Source organism: Rutilus rutilus (assembly GCF_951802725.1).
Source record: "Rutilus rutilus genome assembly, chromosome: 16".
In the NCBI taxonomy this organism is placed as follows: Eukaryota; Metazoa; Chordata; class Actinopteri; order Cypriniformes; family Leuciscidae; genus Rutilus; species Rutilus rutilus.
This window is the reverse complement of record NC_140224.1, coordinates 4105491-4122323: the sequence shown is the minus strand read 5'-3', so window position 1 is coordinate 4122323 and position 16833 is coordinate 4105491. Positions and strand designations below refer to the sequence as shown.

At 38.4% G+C, this 16833-nt stretch overlaps 1 protein-coding gene across 3 annotated transcripts in view; it reads left to right on the top strand.

Annotated features, from left to right (window-relative positions):
- tanc2b (tetratricopeptide repeat, ankyrin repeat and coiled-coil containing 2b) overlaps positions 1 to 16833 on the top strand; it is a 182472-nt gene that overhangs the window by 139590 nt on the left and 26049 nt on the right. For all 3 annotated transcript variants that reach the window (XM_084433525.1, XM_084433526.1, XM_084433527.1), the window contains 4 exons: positions 7052 to 7177; positions 11559 to 11600; positions 12954 to 13235; positions 15099 to 15220. In XM_084433525.1, the coding sequence (XP_084289651.1) occupies positions 7052 to 7177; positions 11559 to 11600; positions 12954 to 13235; positions 15099 to 15220 (572 nt within the window). The remainder of the gene's footprint in view (positions 1 to 7051; positions 7178 to 11558; positions 11601 to 12953; positions 13236 to 15098; positions 15221 to 16833) is intronic.

Sequence of the window (16833 nt, the reverse complement as noted above, 5' to 3'; positions counted from 1 at the left end):
TGTAATTTAGTCATTTAGTCATTTTATTTGTAATTTAGTCATTTAGTAGTCTATTGTTTTTGTTGGTGAAGTCTGTTCAGTGTTGATTCAGGTCCATTGTAAAGATCGTCAATTATTAAATTAGTCTGCAAAACGTGATGTCATCGTCCAGCTCAGTTCAGTTCTCATGCAACAGCGTCAGTGAAGTCAGATCAGTAATATTGTTGACTATTAAGCGTCCCCAAGCCAGAGGAACCCAAACTGCATCAGCAGACAGAATGGAGAAAAAACCCGTTCTCCTCTGGCCTCCTCTGAACGAACACTGTGTCATCATGATTCAGGTCAGAATTCAGATCGGGATCGGGATCGTTCAAATATTCATCCAGGAGCTTTTGCTTGAAGATCAGATTCATCACAGGTCACAGGTCTGTGTGGAGGACCTGTCTGATTCTCGTGGTCTTTGAGGATCTGTGATGATGTCTGTCATGTCGACGAGGCCTTCACAGGGGATTGTCTTGTAGACACGGTCTCTGCTGACATTCAGGGATGGGTTTTGGTCAGGCACAGGTCCACCATCTGTATAAAAGTAGATGGTGGGTATAAATCGGTATAAAGATGAGACAGACAGACTAATATTAGCATAAATGCCATTCTTCCTTTAATGTAACAAGTACATCGGGTGTTACGGGAAGTGTTCCTGGCTTCAGTTGACCTAATGTATGCAGCCTAACAATCATTTGACTGATGTGTATGCCAGTTGGTCTGTGTGATCTATAGAGCTTATGCGGCAGAGAAACAAGCCATCTTTAGAATTTTGTGTTTGAACTTGTAGCCCTGTATATTTCTATGGCATCGCTGTCATATTGGATTGTGGATTTATTTATTGCAGAGTCATAATTAAATGTCAGTAGACCGGGAAGATTTTAAAACGAGTCGTTCATTCATAAATCCGTAAGATCTTACCGTAAGGCCACAGAAGATCTATAGATTAATTTACCAATATACCGTTATACCAATAAATCCACCGTTAGAAGGAAAATTAAAACAAAAATGGCAGTTCTGTCTCATCCATGACATTTTGCTTTATGCAAAAAGTGAAGTATTTTGAAGAATATCCTGGCTGCTCTTTCCTTTATAATAAAATGTCAATGGGGACTGGGGTTGTCAAGCTCCAAAATGACAAAAACACCTTAAAATTAGCATTGCAGTTGGTCAGTATGACTTGATGGTCAAATGAGATTGTAACGTGGCAGGCTGGAACATAGAAGGACGCAGGATCCAAATGCAGCAGTAGTACTTTTATTAAATAAACTAAAGACTAGACAGACTCAAAAACTCAGACATAGGGAACAGCACAAACGACATAGGGAACAGCACAAACGACATAGGGAACAGCACAAACGACATAGGGAACAGCACAAACGACATAGGGAACAGCACAAACGACATAGGGAACAGCACAAACGACATAGGGAACAGCACAAACGACATAGGGAACAGCACAAACACTGAAACAAGACACAGGGTTTAAATACAGAGACTAACAAGCTAAACAAGATAACAAGGGGGCGTGGTTAATCAGAAACACCTGGGGATACTAATAAACTAGAAAAACTACAAAGGACTACAAAACATGACACAGAACAGGAAATAACTAAAGTCCACACAAGACAAGACAGGAATCATCACAGAGATGTGGATGAAGTCATTATTCATTCGGTCCTTAATGTTTCCTTCCACTGATGTTTTGAAAAAATGGCATGTCGACACCATTTGATACCAAATGCCATTGGTTCTTGTGATTTAAAACTTATTACAACCTCCATATATGACTTATCAGTCTGTCTGTCATACAAAGTTATCATATGGCTTCATAAATCCTGCAATATAGCACATGAGTCGCATAGAGGACTTTTTATTATATTTGCATTGTGTTTTTTTGTCAACTTCGAGCTTGACAGCTCCAGTCACCGTTCACTTTCACTATACGGAATAAAGCGTCCAGGGTGTTTTAAAAAAAAAAAGGAAGGAAGAAAGTCCCCCAGGTTTGACATGACATGAGGGTGAATTGTGGAAATAGTTTGTCTAGGTCACAGACAGCGATGATTGTTTATTCAGTGCGGGCAGTGCTGCTAGGGATCATGGGAGCAGATGTACTCATTAAACATGTATCGTAACGTGTCTTTTACATCAGTCAGTCAGAATCACAATGAGGCAAATCTCCACGGTGGCCGTCTGGATGTCTCTTCAATGCTGAGCCTGTAGTAACGCTGGCTTAATGTAATCTAATAGTATCCAAGCAAGCTGAAGTAATACTAATGCGTGTTTGTAGACTCCCATCGGCCTCCGAGAGGAGAGTTGAGCGCTGTAAGATGCCATTAGTAAGAGAAATCAGAGATTAAAGACTAGTTTTTCCAGAGGAGGTTCGCTTTGTGATTTTAAACTCGTCCGAACATGTTTGTTTTTGTCAAGCACTCACAGTAAAAATTACCGAGCAAGTTGCCTTCAGTTTTTTGGAGAACGGTTTGGAATATCTGTGACTGCGATTAGATTATTTCTTAACTCTTCTTTTCATCTTTTTCCCATTGCTGAATTAACCAAAGCTGAAATTGTCAGCCCACATTCACTTTGTATTTAGATTCTTTTTTTGAAAATGGATGGCTGCTGGGATCCCGTCGAACATAACAAGAGGATGAAGACACAGTAATGAGAGTGTGTTCACAGATTTCTCCGAACGGTTTTGGCCTTCCTACGAGCATTAGATGTAAAAACTACACTGCAAAAATGATATTCTTCCTCAGAATTTTTGTCTTGTTTTCTAGTACAAATTCTGAAATCAAGATGCATTTAATTGAGAATCAAAATGGCTTAATATATTAAGTCTTGTTTACTGAAAATGTATCAAAATGTAAGTTCAAAAATAAGTTTATGCATAAAACAAGAAAAAATATCAGTCGTTGGGGTAGTTAACAAGTACATTTTTCTTACCCCAATTGTTTCGTCTTGCCTTAAGCATGAACTCACTTCATTTTGATAAATGTTTTAAATATCTTAAAGAGGACCTATGCTATTATACATGTTCAAAACTCTTTTAGTGTGTAATGTCAAACAGAGCATGAAAAAGTCCTTCCAGCGGGAGTTATTCTTCATATCAGTGTCAGTGTTTCTGAACTCCCTGAAACGCCTCCATTGTAGTCTTGAGTTTCTTCCGGGAACGAACACGTCACAATATTCCTCATTTAAATAATGAATATGCAGAATAAAGGGGCGGGGCCTGGTTGAGTTAGTTAGTAGTGTGTTAAACTGGCGGTTATGGTAAGGGGCGGGACATTCCCAAACACGCTCGAAGAGCTTGACCAATCACAACACACTGATCCAGCCGACCAATCAGAGCACCGTGTGCTTTTCAGAAGGCGGGGCTTCATAGAGACAGGAACTAAACAGAGCGTTACTGACAGCCTGGGAAGAGAGGAGCTGCAACGATGGAGAATATGAGGAAAATAATGTGTTTTTTGAACATTCAAGAATGAAAACCTATTCTAGTAGAGCCCCAAAACTAAATCAAGGGAATATTAGGTCCTTTTTAAGTTATTTTGCTTTTCAAGTAAACGTATTCTGAATTAAGAATGTTTAGATATTTGTACAGAAAAACATTACAAAAATACTGAGTTAGAAAATAATTGTTTGCAGTGTGCAGAGATCATCCATATCTGAATATGTAATCCTCGCTTCATAATTGCTTAGAAAACATATCCAGTCCGAACGAGAGATGTGTAGGAGGAAAAAATGAATGTCTGAAAAAAAGATGAAAGGGCAATGATATAAATAATGTACTGAGGTAAGTGATGATCTCAGTGAAAAGGAGAGAGAGAAATACTCAATATCAACCCAAATGATGTAACCAGGAATGAATAAAACGGAGGATAGAGAAAAAGAAAAATAGGTGGAAGAAAGAAAAATAGGTGTAATGATAATGGTAAGGTAAGGGATTATAGGTGAGAAGTGGAACGAGAGAGATGAAGATAAGACGAGAATGCTGGCTGTGGATTGGCTGAGGAGATCAAAGCTGCAGGCTTTACCAGCTCGATCTCATCTGAGGAACGGAGAAACCGGGGACTTGAGGAGGTGTGAATGGGACCGGAGGAGTGCAGATTGTAGATTATGTAATGTTGTGGAGTGTAGCTGAAAGGAGAGATACTGAAGACATGTGAGTGTTCTAATTACAGGTTTCTAGAAGAGAATGAAAAGAAAGAATGGGGATGCGGGCGTGACGTAACACAATATAAACCTGAGCTTAAAGGGCTAGTTCACATAAAAAAAGAACATCTGACGTCGTCTACTTTCCCTCGAATCACTCCAAACCCTGTCGCCCGTGGAACACAAAAGGAGAGGTTTAGCAGGATGTCCTGGCTGCTCTTTTCCATACAATGAAAGGGAATGAGGACTGAGGCTGTTGAGCTCCAAAAATGACATTCAAATGACTTTATTTGCACTTTATTCCAAACCATCGAAATGCCATATGAGATTTAACAGAAGATACTTTTGTTCAGCAGGGACACATTAAATTGATCCAAATTTAACAGTAAAGACATTCATAAAATGTCTATTCCACATAAATGCTGTTCTTTTGAACTTTCTTTTAATCAAAGAATCCTGCAATAAGAAATGTATCGCGGTTTCCACAAAAATATGAAGCAGCACAACGGTTTTCAACATTGACCATAATCAGAAATGTTTCGTGGGCAGCAAATCAACAGAATGATTTCTGAAGGATCATGTGACTGAAGACTGGAGGACAGGAATAAATGTTCAATCGTATTAATATTTCACAATATTACTGATTTACTGTATTTTTAATGCAGCCTTGATGAGTTCTTTCAAAAATGTACCGACCCCAAACTTTTGAACAGTAGTGTATGTTTAAATATGGTGCTTTGAGGTACATCATTATTGTCATAAAGTTATTGAATGGCTTCAGATTACTTTTAGTATAGTGTACAATTTGCATGGACTACGTTTTGATAGTGTGTTGACATTTTTGGGGGCTTGACAGCCCTAGTCTCTATTTACTCTCAATGTCGGCCTGATATCTTCTTTTCTGTTCCATGTTCCATGACATGATGGAGAGTAAATTATGACCAAACCTTCATTATTAGGTGAGCTATCCATTTAACTCAGGCTGAGTGAAGTCAGGCTGTGTTGTTTGGCCGGATTCCTTTCTATTGCATTTGAATTTCCCTTATTGCGTAATGAGACTCTAACTGGTCCAATAAGGGCATCTCAACCTGACTCAGCTGGATTGTAATGCCCTGGAAGGTCCTCGCGAGAACGGAGCGTCTTTAATTCAACTCTAAATCTGCTGTAATTGCTTGTTTTCCAGTCTCACTGAAAACAGAACCTCAAATTCGTCCACCTGCAGTTTCCTGGAATAAGATGCACCTGTGGCACTGCATACAACACACACACATTTTCAACAAACTCAAACTCAATTTCAAAGTATTATCTCAGAACAAGGCTGTCTGGTCGTATACACACAAGCACACATGATAACACACAAAAGCACACCCAAAATCAATTTCAAAATGTTTTTTTTTTTCTTCTATTTCATCTGATGCACTCACAATAACACATCCACTCGCTCAAAGTCATCCTGTAAAGCGCTGTGGAACATGTCCTGTCAAAAATAACCTCTGAACTGAAAATAACACAAACTGCCTCTGAAAAGACGTGTGCTTTGAGTCTCAGATGGGTTTGAGCTACAGTATTGACTAGGCCTGTCATGATTCCTACATATAGATACAATGAAAATATGATTAAAAATATGACTTGCTTTGACCGTTCCAATATGGCGGACGGCTTACGTATAGCGGCCCATAGACGCAGCATCTATAGGCTATATCTATGATCCATACGCTGTAATAAAAGATTTTTCGAAATCGTAAATAAAAACGACGATCATTGGAGTGTTTTACAAAAAAATAACTTAGTTCTTCAAAATTTCACATTTACTGTTACTTGCTGTTCCATTGTAATTATTAGTGAAATTTGTGCAAATTTCTGTGAATTATTATTATTATTATTTTTTTTTTTAATAAATCCTACAAGTGTACGACTTGTTAACAAGTACTCCACTTATGGCACAGGTTGGACATCAACAACATCAAACGCTGTTCTCACGTCAAACCTGCATCATATTTTATACTTTTATTTTGTGTATAGTGTTTTTGTTTTGTGTTAAATTAAATTTATTTATTTTTCCTTTTTGGAGCTCGATAGCCGCAACTATTAAAAGATCTATGAGAAGATTCTTCAAAATGTTTACTTCCTCCAGAAATACATATTAACGGCATATGGGTTAATAAAGATATGACAGGGAGTAAATAATAACAGCAGATAATTGCCTTGTTGACTGGTTTCACTAATTGCTAGTAACATTGGCAGGATCCACCCGGCTCCTCCTCACACCAATCCCGTCCTCTTCCCGTCCTCTTCCCGTCCTCAGGATCTTTCTGTCAGCCGCTCTGACTCCACTTCAAAACCCCTCCCCAAAATTCCCAGCTGCTGCGCTCACCCCATATACAGAAGCGTTCTTTCCCAGCTCATGATTCCCAGTCATCTCCAGTCAGCCCTCATGCATGCGCACACGTTCAGTCCAGTCAGAGCAAAACTAGTCTTTGTTATACAACACACTAGGACTGAAATGGAGAAGTTCCACCACAAGAGTTTAGACAGAGGCTTGGAACGATTTTGCACCAAAACGGACAGTCCTGGAAAGACGGATAAGTGTGGTGTTCACATTGGCAGCTTCAAACCTTCTCTCTCCCTCATCCGGATTTAATCAGTGTTTTTGTGGGCAACGGAAAAGGATTATTTAGAAGCCACTGTGATCATCTCCACCCTGTCACTTTGTACTATGAATCTGGGATTTGATCAGATTCTGTGCATTTCAAGAAAACGCGGATGTGACAAACTGTTTGTAAGCATCACTGTACAATGTACCCAAGTTTTAACGAGTAATAATAATGCTTGGCTTAGATGAACTCCTCTCATTATGTGTCTTCTGTCCCATTAGCCACCAGTTCGGCCCACCTGGAGGACTTGGCCTATTTGGATGAGCAGAGACACGCGCCCCTGCGCACCTCCCTGCGGATGCCCCGTCAGAACTCGTCCTCGGGACGCTCCGGGCCGGACCTGCGAGGTGAGCATCAGCCCGTATAGTGTGTCCAGTCGCTTAGATTTGATTTATATCACCCTGATCCTGTGCATGGATGCCAACTCACAAATACATTTGGTTTGATGTCAAAAAGTGTCCATAGACCAGCGTTTAGCCTCATTCTCTCATTCTTCTGGCGCCGTTGTTCCTCCTCTGTCTCATCGAGTCCCACTACGAGTGTTTGTGCTGAAGGCAGGGCTGCGTCCCCATCTGCCCTCTGTCTCTGTGTGATAAAGGGTTAGTTCACCCAAAAATGTATCAGTAATTACTCTCCCTCATGTTGTTCCAACCCCTTAAGACCTTCGTTCATCTTCGGAACACAAATTAAGATATTTCTGATGAAATCTGAGAGCTGTCTCACTCCTCCATAGGTAATCGATATCTGCCATCCCAGAAAAGTTAGTAAAGACATCATTAAAATAGTCCAAGTGACTACAGTGGCTCAACCTTAAGTTTATCAAGCGACGAGAATACTTTTTGTGCGCCAAAAACAACAAAAATAACGACTTTATTCAGCTATTCATGTTCTTCTGTGTGGGCCTCTGAGTGAGTTAGAATGTCAGAACGGAGGCTCACTATTGGCCGACGCTGGTCATGTGAGTGATGCTGGCCAATAGTGAGCCTCCGTTCTGACGTACAACCCAGAAGCGCTGCGCTGTTACACTACGTGAACTCACTCAGAGGAACACAGAAGAAAATGTAAAGTAAGGTTGAGCCACTGTAGTCACTTGGACTATTTTAACGATGTCTTTACTAACTTTTCTGGGATGGCAGATATCGATTACATAGAAGAATGAAGGAGTGAGACAGCTCTCAGATTTCATCAGAAATATCTTCATTTGTGTTCCGACGATGAACGAAAGTCTTACGGGGTTGGAACAACATGAGGGAGAGTAATTACTGACAGAATTGTTTCCCTTTAATATCTGTGTGTCGACTGAGACGCTGCGTTTAACCTCTACACTCAAAAAATTGTATGCATAAATGTAGGATTTATGTATTTTAATTGCATATAAAATTTGCATCCATTTGGATTACACAGTTTTAACATGAACGTGTAATATGATGCATATTTGTCAGTCATACATAAATGAAACCGGTAAGATTTCTGTAATAGGTCTAATAAACTGGAAGTATTTTAAATAGACAAAACCAGCTTTATATATTTATCATCAATAAATCCAATTTGTTTCAATCTCATACATGTTAACTAGCTGAATATTTCTTGTTTCACAGTTCTTACTTCTTTATGGTTTTACAATGAACGCATTTATGCTGATTCTAATCATTTAGGGTCCAATTCTCACTATTAACTAAGACTTTAGCCTCAATAAACTCCTAATTACTGCTTATTAATAGTTATTAAGGCTGTAGTTAAGTTTAGTTATTGGGTGATTAAGGGATGTAGAATATGGTCATGAAGAATAAGGCATTAATATGTGCTTTATAAGTACTAATAAACAGCTAATATTCTAGTATATCTAGTATTCTAGCTAATATGCATGCTAATAAGCAACTAGTTGATAGTGAGAATTGAACCCGAAACTAAAGTGTTACAGATTCTTTAAATAAAGTCAAATAGATGCAATTTAATAAGACAATAATGGTTCAAATAAACTATGACATGTTTTTTGAGTGCAGAAATCTTACCTGTTTAATTTATGTATGTCTAACTAATATGCATCACATTAAGTTTATTAGTTCATTTATGTTAAAACTGTGTAATCCTAATGGATGGACATTGTTATATCGTCACTGTGGGGCAGTAACCTCACATCTCCAAAAGCTTTATATCTAGCCGGACGAAACTGCTACGCACAGGCTATTAAAGACAGGACTGGCTGTGACTCGACACTCTTCTCCACTCCTCAAATACATAAAACATTACTGTTGATATATATATATTTCTTGAGTAAAGAAAACACTGCACTGTACAAACTGTATGTCAACTTCATTCACGATAGAGACAGGATCCAATGAAGTTACGAGGTTAAACCACAAGCTCTTTGTAATACTTTTCATTGGTTAAGCTTTTGCAAAACCCACAGAAAGATGTGAAGGCCGACTAATATAGTTGATTTACGAAAAGAAATAAAAATGACGAAATATGGAGATACAAGGTTTCTGCCCTACAGCAACGATATGCAATTTAAATGCATAAATCTTAAATTTAGGGGCTAAATCTTTTTTGAGTGCTAAACATGCTCGTATAAAGAGAGGAGAAACTGATTTAACAGACCTCTGTGGATGTCCACTGGGTGAGGAGGACACATCCCAGCACACACGCTTTATCTTCATCAGCTAATGAGGAATCCAGGGCCTTGGCGTGACCTCGAATCCTCCGTTTCCCCGGACGCACACACACACTCACACACTCACACACACGCCTGCTGGTCTGGTGAGCCACTCTCACCTGGTGAATAATTAAAATAGCTCACTGCATCCGGTTCGCGATCAGGAGAGAGAATGCTAAGGTGACTCTCATGATATGATACGGATTATTATTAAACAGAGCCGCGAGGAGCCATCGTCCTGACAGCAACTAACACACACACACACACACACACACACACTCAATCACTAACTAGAAATTGTTATATAATTATAATGGAATTAACAAGGCAACAACAAACATTAAAATTCACATTTGATAAATTAGTTAAGCAAAAAAAAAACGAATCGAATGTTGTGTTGCAAAAATATTTATAACTCACAATCAGATTAAACCAGTTAAGATGAAATTCCTTTCAGAAGTTTAGGGATTTTCTAATGTTTGTAAAAGTAGTCTCTTCTGCTCACCAAGCAAAAACAGTCATAATCAAAAAATATTACAGTAATAAAAAATTTAATAAAATAAATATCCACAGTAAAACTGTAATATTGCTAAATATTATTGCCATTTTAAATGTTTTCTATGTGAATATATTGTAAAATGTAATTTATTCCTGTGTTTAAAGCTTCAGCATCATTACTCCAGTCTCCAGTATCACATGATCCTTCAGAAATCACTCTAATATGATGATTTGCTGCTCAAGAAACATTTTTTTATGATTATTCGAAGAATAGAAAGTTCAAAAGAGCAGCATTTATTTGAAATAGAAACCTTTTGTAACTTTATAAATGTTTTTAATGTCAATTTTGATCAATTTAATGTGTCCTTGCCAAATAAAAGTATTCATTTCCTTCAAGACAAAAATCTTTCTGACCCTAAACTTTGAAATACAGAAGAGAAAATTTTTGTACTTTTGTACTATATTTGAACGGCGAACAATTAAAAAAGGGGTGAATTGATTTTTTTTTCTCTGGCAAAAATATGCCACAAATGCGGTCGATGGAGTTTAACTTGTATTAAACACATAACATTCCTTTAAATGAACATAACTACATAACTTTACTGTGTGTCACCCCTCTCAATGCAACACTATCTCTAGTCATCATGATTGTCCTGTGTGTGAGAGAAGTTCTCTGACAATTATCCAGCGTGTCTTCAGGTGTGTGTTCAGCTGTTTCTACCTGTACTATGTTACAGTAATGGTATCAAAAACCACTGTAATGTTTGATTATCATATTCTTTTACCGTGGTACATGTACCCCAAAGTGTACTTGACCTAATATTTCATACTTGTTGATATGAATTAAAAGAAGCACATTTGGTGTTGATGAAGAAGTGTGAAAGTTCAGGCAATCAGTTACTTGCCTTTCAGCAAATCAGACAGGACCGCTAGGCTAATTATTATTAATTAGGTCAGTTTTAATTGATCAGGCATAAATGTGTCTTACCTCAAATAAATAGAAAATATCATTTGTGTCCCCTTATTGACTCATTGTGAAAGACCCGAGCAGGAGACAGGCATGTCTTTGATGGTCAGACTATCACTGTCACCATTTACAAAACCTTCATTTACTTGCATTTGCCACTTAACAAGTGTAAACTTTGGATCTTGAGATCTTAAGAACATGAAAGTGGCACTTTTAATGCACAGATGTGACTTAATGTACTTAGCCAGTAATCATAATTGTGGAAAATGATGTTTTTTCCCTATAAACCGTCTCTTACATCCTCACGTTTCCTCGTCTCACCTGAAGTCCTCACTCAATGCAGATTTTTTTATTTTGATTGATTTGCTTTTTAAGTGTAAGCTCTCTCTCCCCTCTCTCTCTCTCTCTCTCTCTCTCTGTCTGTCTCTCTCTCTCTCTCTCTCTCTCTCTCTCTCCCTCTCTCCCTCTCTCTCTCTCTCTCTCTCTCTCTCTCTCTCTCTCTCTCTCTCTCTCTCTCTCTCTCTCTCTCTCTCTCTCTCTCTCTCTCTCTCTCTCTCTCTCTCTCTCTCTCTCTCTCTCTCCTGTCGCCTGTCTGTGTGTGTCTCAGCTTCCGCTAACAGTCATGCCTGGCAGTCACAGTCACAGTCACGTAAGTGTGTGTTCCTGCACAGGCTGATCTCTGTCCTTCTGTACTGTGTGAAACTGTAGTTGTGTGTGATCTTCTGGAACTGCTGTGTCGTTCTGTATTTTGTGATGTGGATGAATTAGTTGTCTGGTAGATGTTGAAACATGGGAAATTTTAAATTTTAAATTTATAAATTTTAAATTTTAAAAAATAAAATTTATTTTATTTTATGCTTAATTTTCCCAAACTTTTGTTAGCGATTATATTATATTATATTATATTATATTATATTATATTATATTATATTATATTATATTATATTATATTATATTATATTATATTATATTATAATGTTTCTTGCATGTTATCTTTTGGCAACAGTTCTTCTAACCCTAAATGGCGTGTAGCTTTTCATTTCTTAAACAACCATGTAGGATAGGATGTAGGATCATGGCCATATTCCAGGACAATGATGTCAAGATTCATCAGGCTCAAACTGTGAAAGAATAGTTGTGAGGAGCATGAAGAATCATTTTCCCACATGAAATCAGCTCGTCTGAGTCCAGACCTTAAATCTAAATCTAAAGTCTTTGGGATGTGCTGGAGGAGACTTCACAGAGTGCTGGACTCTTGCATTGACAAAACAAGATCTTGAGCAAACATTGATGGAAATAACATCACAACATTGATTTCCATCAAGAGGTGCATCAATTTTTGGTCTAGATCTGGCCAAGCATTTGCCTATTTGCATCCAAAAAAAGGGGCAGTGTATTATATTATATTAAATGATATTAAATTAAATTAAATGATATTATATCATATTATATTATATTAATTATATTTTTAGTGATAATAGGTTATTTATATAAAAAATATATATTTTATGTACATAGAATATATGCATTATAATATAATATATTATTATTTATAATAATTATCCACATTTTTTCATGAAAAGACAATTTAGTAAAAAAAATATATATAAAAAAATGTATTCAAAATTGTAACATTTATTTACATTTTTATATTTATTTAAATATTATAATTAAAATGTAAAATATTTATTTTAACATTTATTTAAAAATAAAAAAAATTAATCATATGATTAGTCAAAAGAAAACGTTACAATTCTCATCAATACAACAACATAACATTGCCATATTTTTTATGAATATTATAGATTTTTCCCTAGTTCCACTTTGGCTTTCAAGGTAAATCATAGGGCCCTAGATGTGTCTTTCTGTGAGTGTACGTGTCTGTTGTAAATGCATTTGGATTATTTGTGTGTGTTTGTGAGTTTTGAGAGGGTGCATGCGTATGTGAGTGTATATTATCATAAGATATTCATAATTTGTTATACTTCCTCTCCATCCCCAGTGCGATTCGCTCCATACAGACTGCAGGACATCGCTCTGAAGCCGCTGCTCTTCGAGGTGCCCAGCATCACCATGGACTCGGTGTTCACTGGCCGTGATTGGCTCTTCCAGGAGATCGACGCCTACCTCGGCTCCGCCCACTCCGGCACCAATCGCGGCGTGGTTCTGGTGGGCAACATCGGCTACGGCAAGACCGCCATCATCTCACGCCTCGTGGCGCTCAGCTGCCATGGCAACCGCATGCGACAGATCGCCTCCGACAGCCCGCAGGCCTCGCCAAAACGTAAGGTTTAAGAGTACTGACCAAACTTCATATGCTGTCTGTCAGCCGCAGTGTTTCTGTTCAATACTTGTCTAAAGCTAATTCAGGCAGGGAGTGTGTAACCTAATCAAAATTAATATTATATAATCAACATGTTCATTGCAAAAACTCACCTCTACCTACATTTCTGCAAAGATGTTCCTTAACACACAATTCACTGCAGTTTCCAGCTGAAATGAACACTAAAGGCAGAAAAACACCAACAACTTTTATTCCCTTTCACACAAATTATGTCTACAGAGGCAGATTATCGATTAATAAAGACTTATTTTTGTGCAGTTCCTTAAACAATGCTACACTCTCAGATAAAAAGATACAAAAGCTGTCACTGGGGCGGTACCTTTTCAAAGGGTACATATTGGGACCTTATTTACCCCTAATGGGTGCATATTAGTACCTTTTACTCAAAAAAAAACATGCTGGGTTGTTTTAAACATTGGGTTAAAAATGTAACCCAACGGCTGGGTTTGTCCTACCCTGATGTCGTCATACTCAGATTCTAGTCAGAATGTGAGTCTGATCTGCTCCATTGGGCTGTGATTATGGGGCGTGCTTCAACCGAACCAGGAAGGAAAATGCCTCTGCACTCAATTGGATAGACCTACAACCAATCAGAGCAACGGAGTAAGTGACGTATGTTCTTCATTCATGTTTCCGATCGACAAATGCTTTGATCGCGGTTCTCTGTTCCTCTTTTAAAATGAATGCGCTGTCGATATCTTCTATAACAGACGCGATGGCGGAATCTACACATCTACACAAACAAAGTTCGGGAGAAGCACGTGCAAATAATCAATCCAATCAACTTGTCATCAAACAATTACCAGGTCTACCCTATCAGCATGAGAGGAAGCATATATGTATTCACTCTGTCAACTCACCAAACATTCCTTGACAGTTTTCAGCATCCCTCCACTCACTCTCGGCTTGTTCTTCCACAGTCAGGAATACGGGGGGAGTACTTTGGGTTCGGGCCGAATACCGAGCCCGGGGCCCACTCCTCGGACAGCACGCCAAATATGCATTTATTCTATCTGACTTATTTGTAAGTGTGAAATCTCAATTCTCCAGCGGCAGTCATCTTTGTTGTAAACATATTCAACCCAAGCGCTCTTTGGTGACGTGGATGATTACGTTACCGTTGCTCATCTGTCCATCATCGTATAAAGCCCGCCCTGACAATTTGATTGGTCCGAACAGCTTTGGTTCGGGCATAATAGCTCCTCAACGGATCGAGTCCAGACCGAACTTCCCGACCTAAAAATGTTGTGGGCGTGACTAAGTTCGGCTGGCATCCAGGCTAGGTCTGTCCATATTTGACCCAAAATTGGGTTAAAACAATCCAGCATTTTTTTTGTGTGTTTGAAAGGATAAAGCCCCAGTGACAGCTTTTGTACTTTATTTTCTGAGACTGCATCACATAACCAGCTCCATACGTATATGACTATTCTGACGTAGTAAACTTGCCCTGTAGCTCACCTGGTATGGCATTATTTGCATCAGCAAATGTGTTTGTATCTCACATTTGCTATATTGTTAACACTATCAGTTAGGTTTAGCGTAGGTTTGTCGAACACAATAGAGAATTAACCTTAACTTCAACTGAACTGTCGCAATGCTAACAACATCAATGGTAATAAAACATTGCCAGATTCACGTTCATCTGTTTTGGATAAAACTGAACTCACTGGACGTTTCACTTTGAGAGTGCCGCGGAACACTCAAGAAGCAACGTGATATTATTTTGCAGAAATGTCGCTACAGGCATGTTATTCCAATCATCCTGTGTTAAATATAAGTCATTGTTTTCGTGTGTGTGGTCAGATGGAGAAGGCATCCCTCTCACACAGCCGCAGCCTTCCCATGGTACACTGGGAGGAAGTTGCCCTGGAACTCCAGAAATGAGGAGGAGACAGGAGGAGGCCATGAGGAGGCTTGCGTCACAGGTACAATCACACACACACACACACACGGGTTCTCACATCAATCTTCTCACAATAGATCCTGTTGACCGGTAGAATTGCTTCTACTCACACACAAAAGGCCCGTCTTAACCTGTGTGGGCTTGCTGTCATGGTCTCAGCTATTGCATTATGCAGATATGTTTAAAAAAGAGAAGTTAGTTTGCCGTTGAGCCTCATCAAATATTTATTCAGGCAGAAAGCAATTTCCTTGCCATGCTACTAGATCTAGTTAAGTCAATGCATTAATAATCGACTCTCACTTTCTTTCCTTCTGTATGGTTTAAGTTCTTTTAAAACATTTGTGTGAGTAAATTAGTATTCTAATACGGTTGATCCTCTCTCTGGCTGTCATGATCCTGCGTCTGATCTCATTTTTCCATCATCTCCTCCGGCTGTGGTTTGACTTGCCTTGTGTAGATCTCTCGATGCATTCAGAACACTAGGCCTGTGTGCCACTGGATCTAAATGACCGTGGCTTTCCCTGTTAGTCCATCACCCTGCATTAAATGCTCTTTTGGAGTTTGTTCGGGCTTGAGGGGCTGTTTCTGGTGTTTGTTGTTCTTGCTTTTTTTAAATCCTTTCTCTAGAGTCCACAATAGTGCACGTCAAACTGAATTATAATGCAGAGCTGCGGCAACAGTGCACATCAAAAACGGAATAGAAAATGCAGCCTTGGTGAGAGTGCATGAGTGACTCCATTTTCATTTCAGCATGGGCAAGACCTTAGGAGGTAAAAACATTGTGGGTTACCTTTTAGCCCACCTTGATCACCAATCCCCTAAATGGTGCCGTAACAGAGGGCTCTGCGATGTGCATTGAGGTGTGAACTGAACAGGAGTCGTGCATGCTCACCAAGGCTGCATTTATTTCATCAAACATACAGTAAAAACAGTAATATTGTGAAGTATTATTGCAATTTAAAATAACTGTTTTCTCATGTCACATGATCCTTCAGAAATCATATGCGAATTTGCTGCTCAAGAAACATTTCTTATCATTATCGATGTTGAAAACAGTTGTGCTGCTTTTTGTAGAAACCGTGATACATTTTTTTCAGGATTCTTAGATAAATAGAAAGTTCAAAAGAGGAGCATTTCTTTGAACTAAAAATCTTTTACTGTCACTTTTGTATGATTTAATGAAATCTAAATGTGAAATCTGTAATATATATATATATATTAGTAATGCGGCCACTATATCTACAATGTAGATATTTGAATGTTTTTATTTTCATTAATTTCAGAAACCTTGCACTTGTCCACTATTAAACTTTAATGAGCCATCATTAAAGGTGAAATTACTTCACTCTGCGATATCAGCGACACGATCTAATGTCATGCTCTAGCCATTTGTTTTGAATAAGTAGGCTATTAAATCACAAATAACCATTAACAATACACTTGCAATGTTAAAATGTACAATATACTCTACTTTCCTGCATTGCAAACAATGCAGCTTTGAAGTTAGTGTTCTTTGAGTGTTCTTCAAGAGGTCAATATGTGACGTTTAGATCTTTTATGCACATCAAAGTTCACAGACACACACACACACATAATATATCAGAGCCTAATATTAACACACGCCAAGCGCCAAAA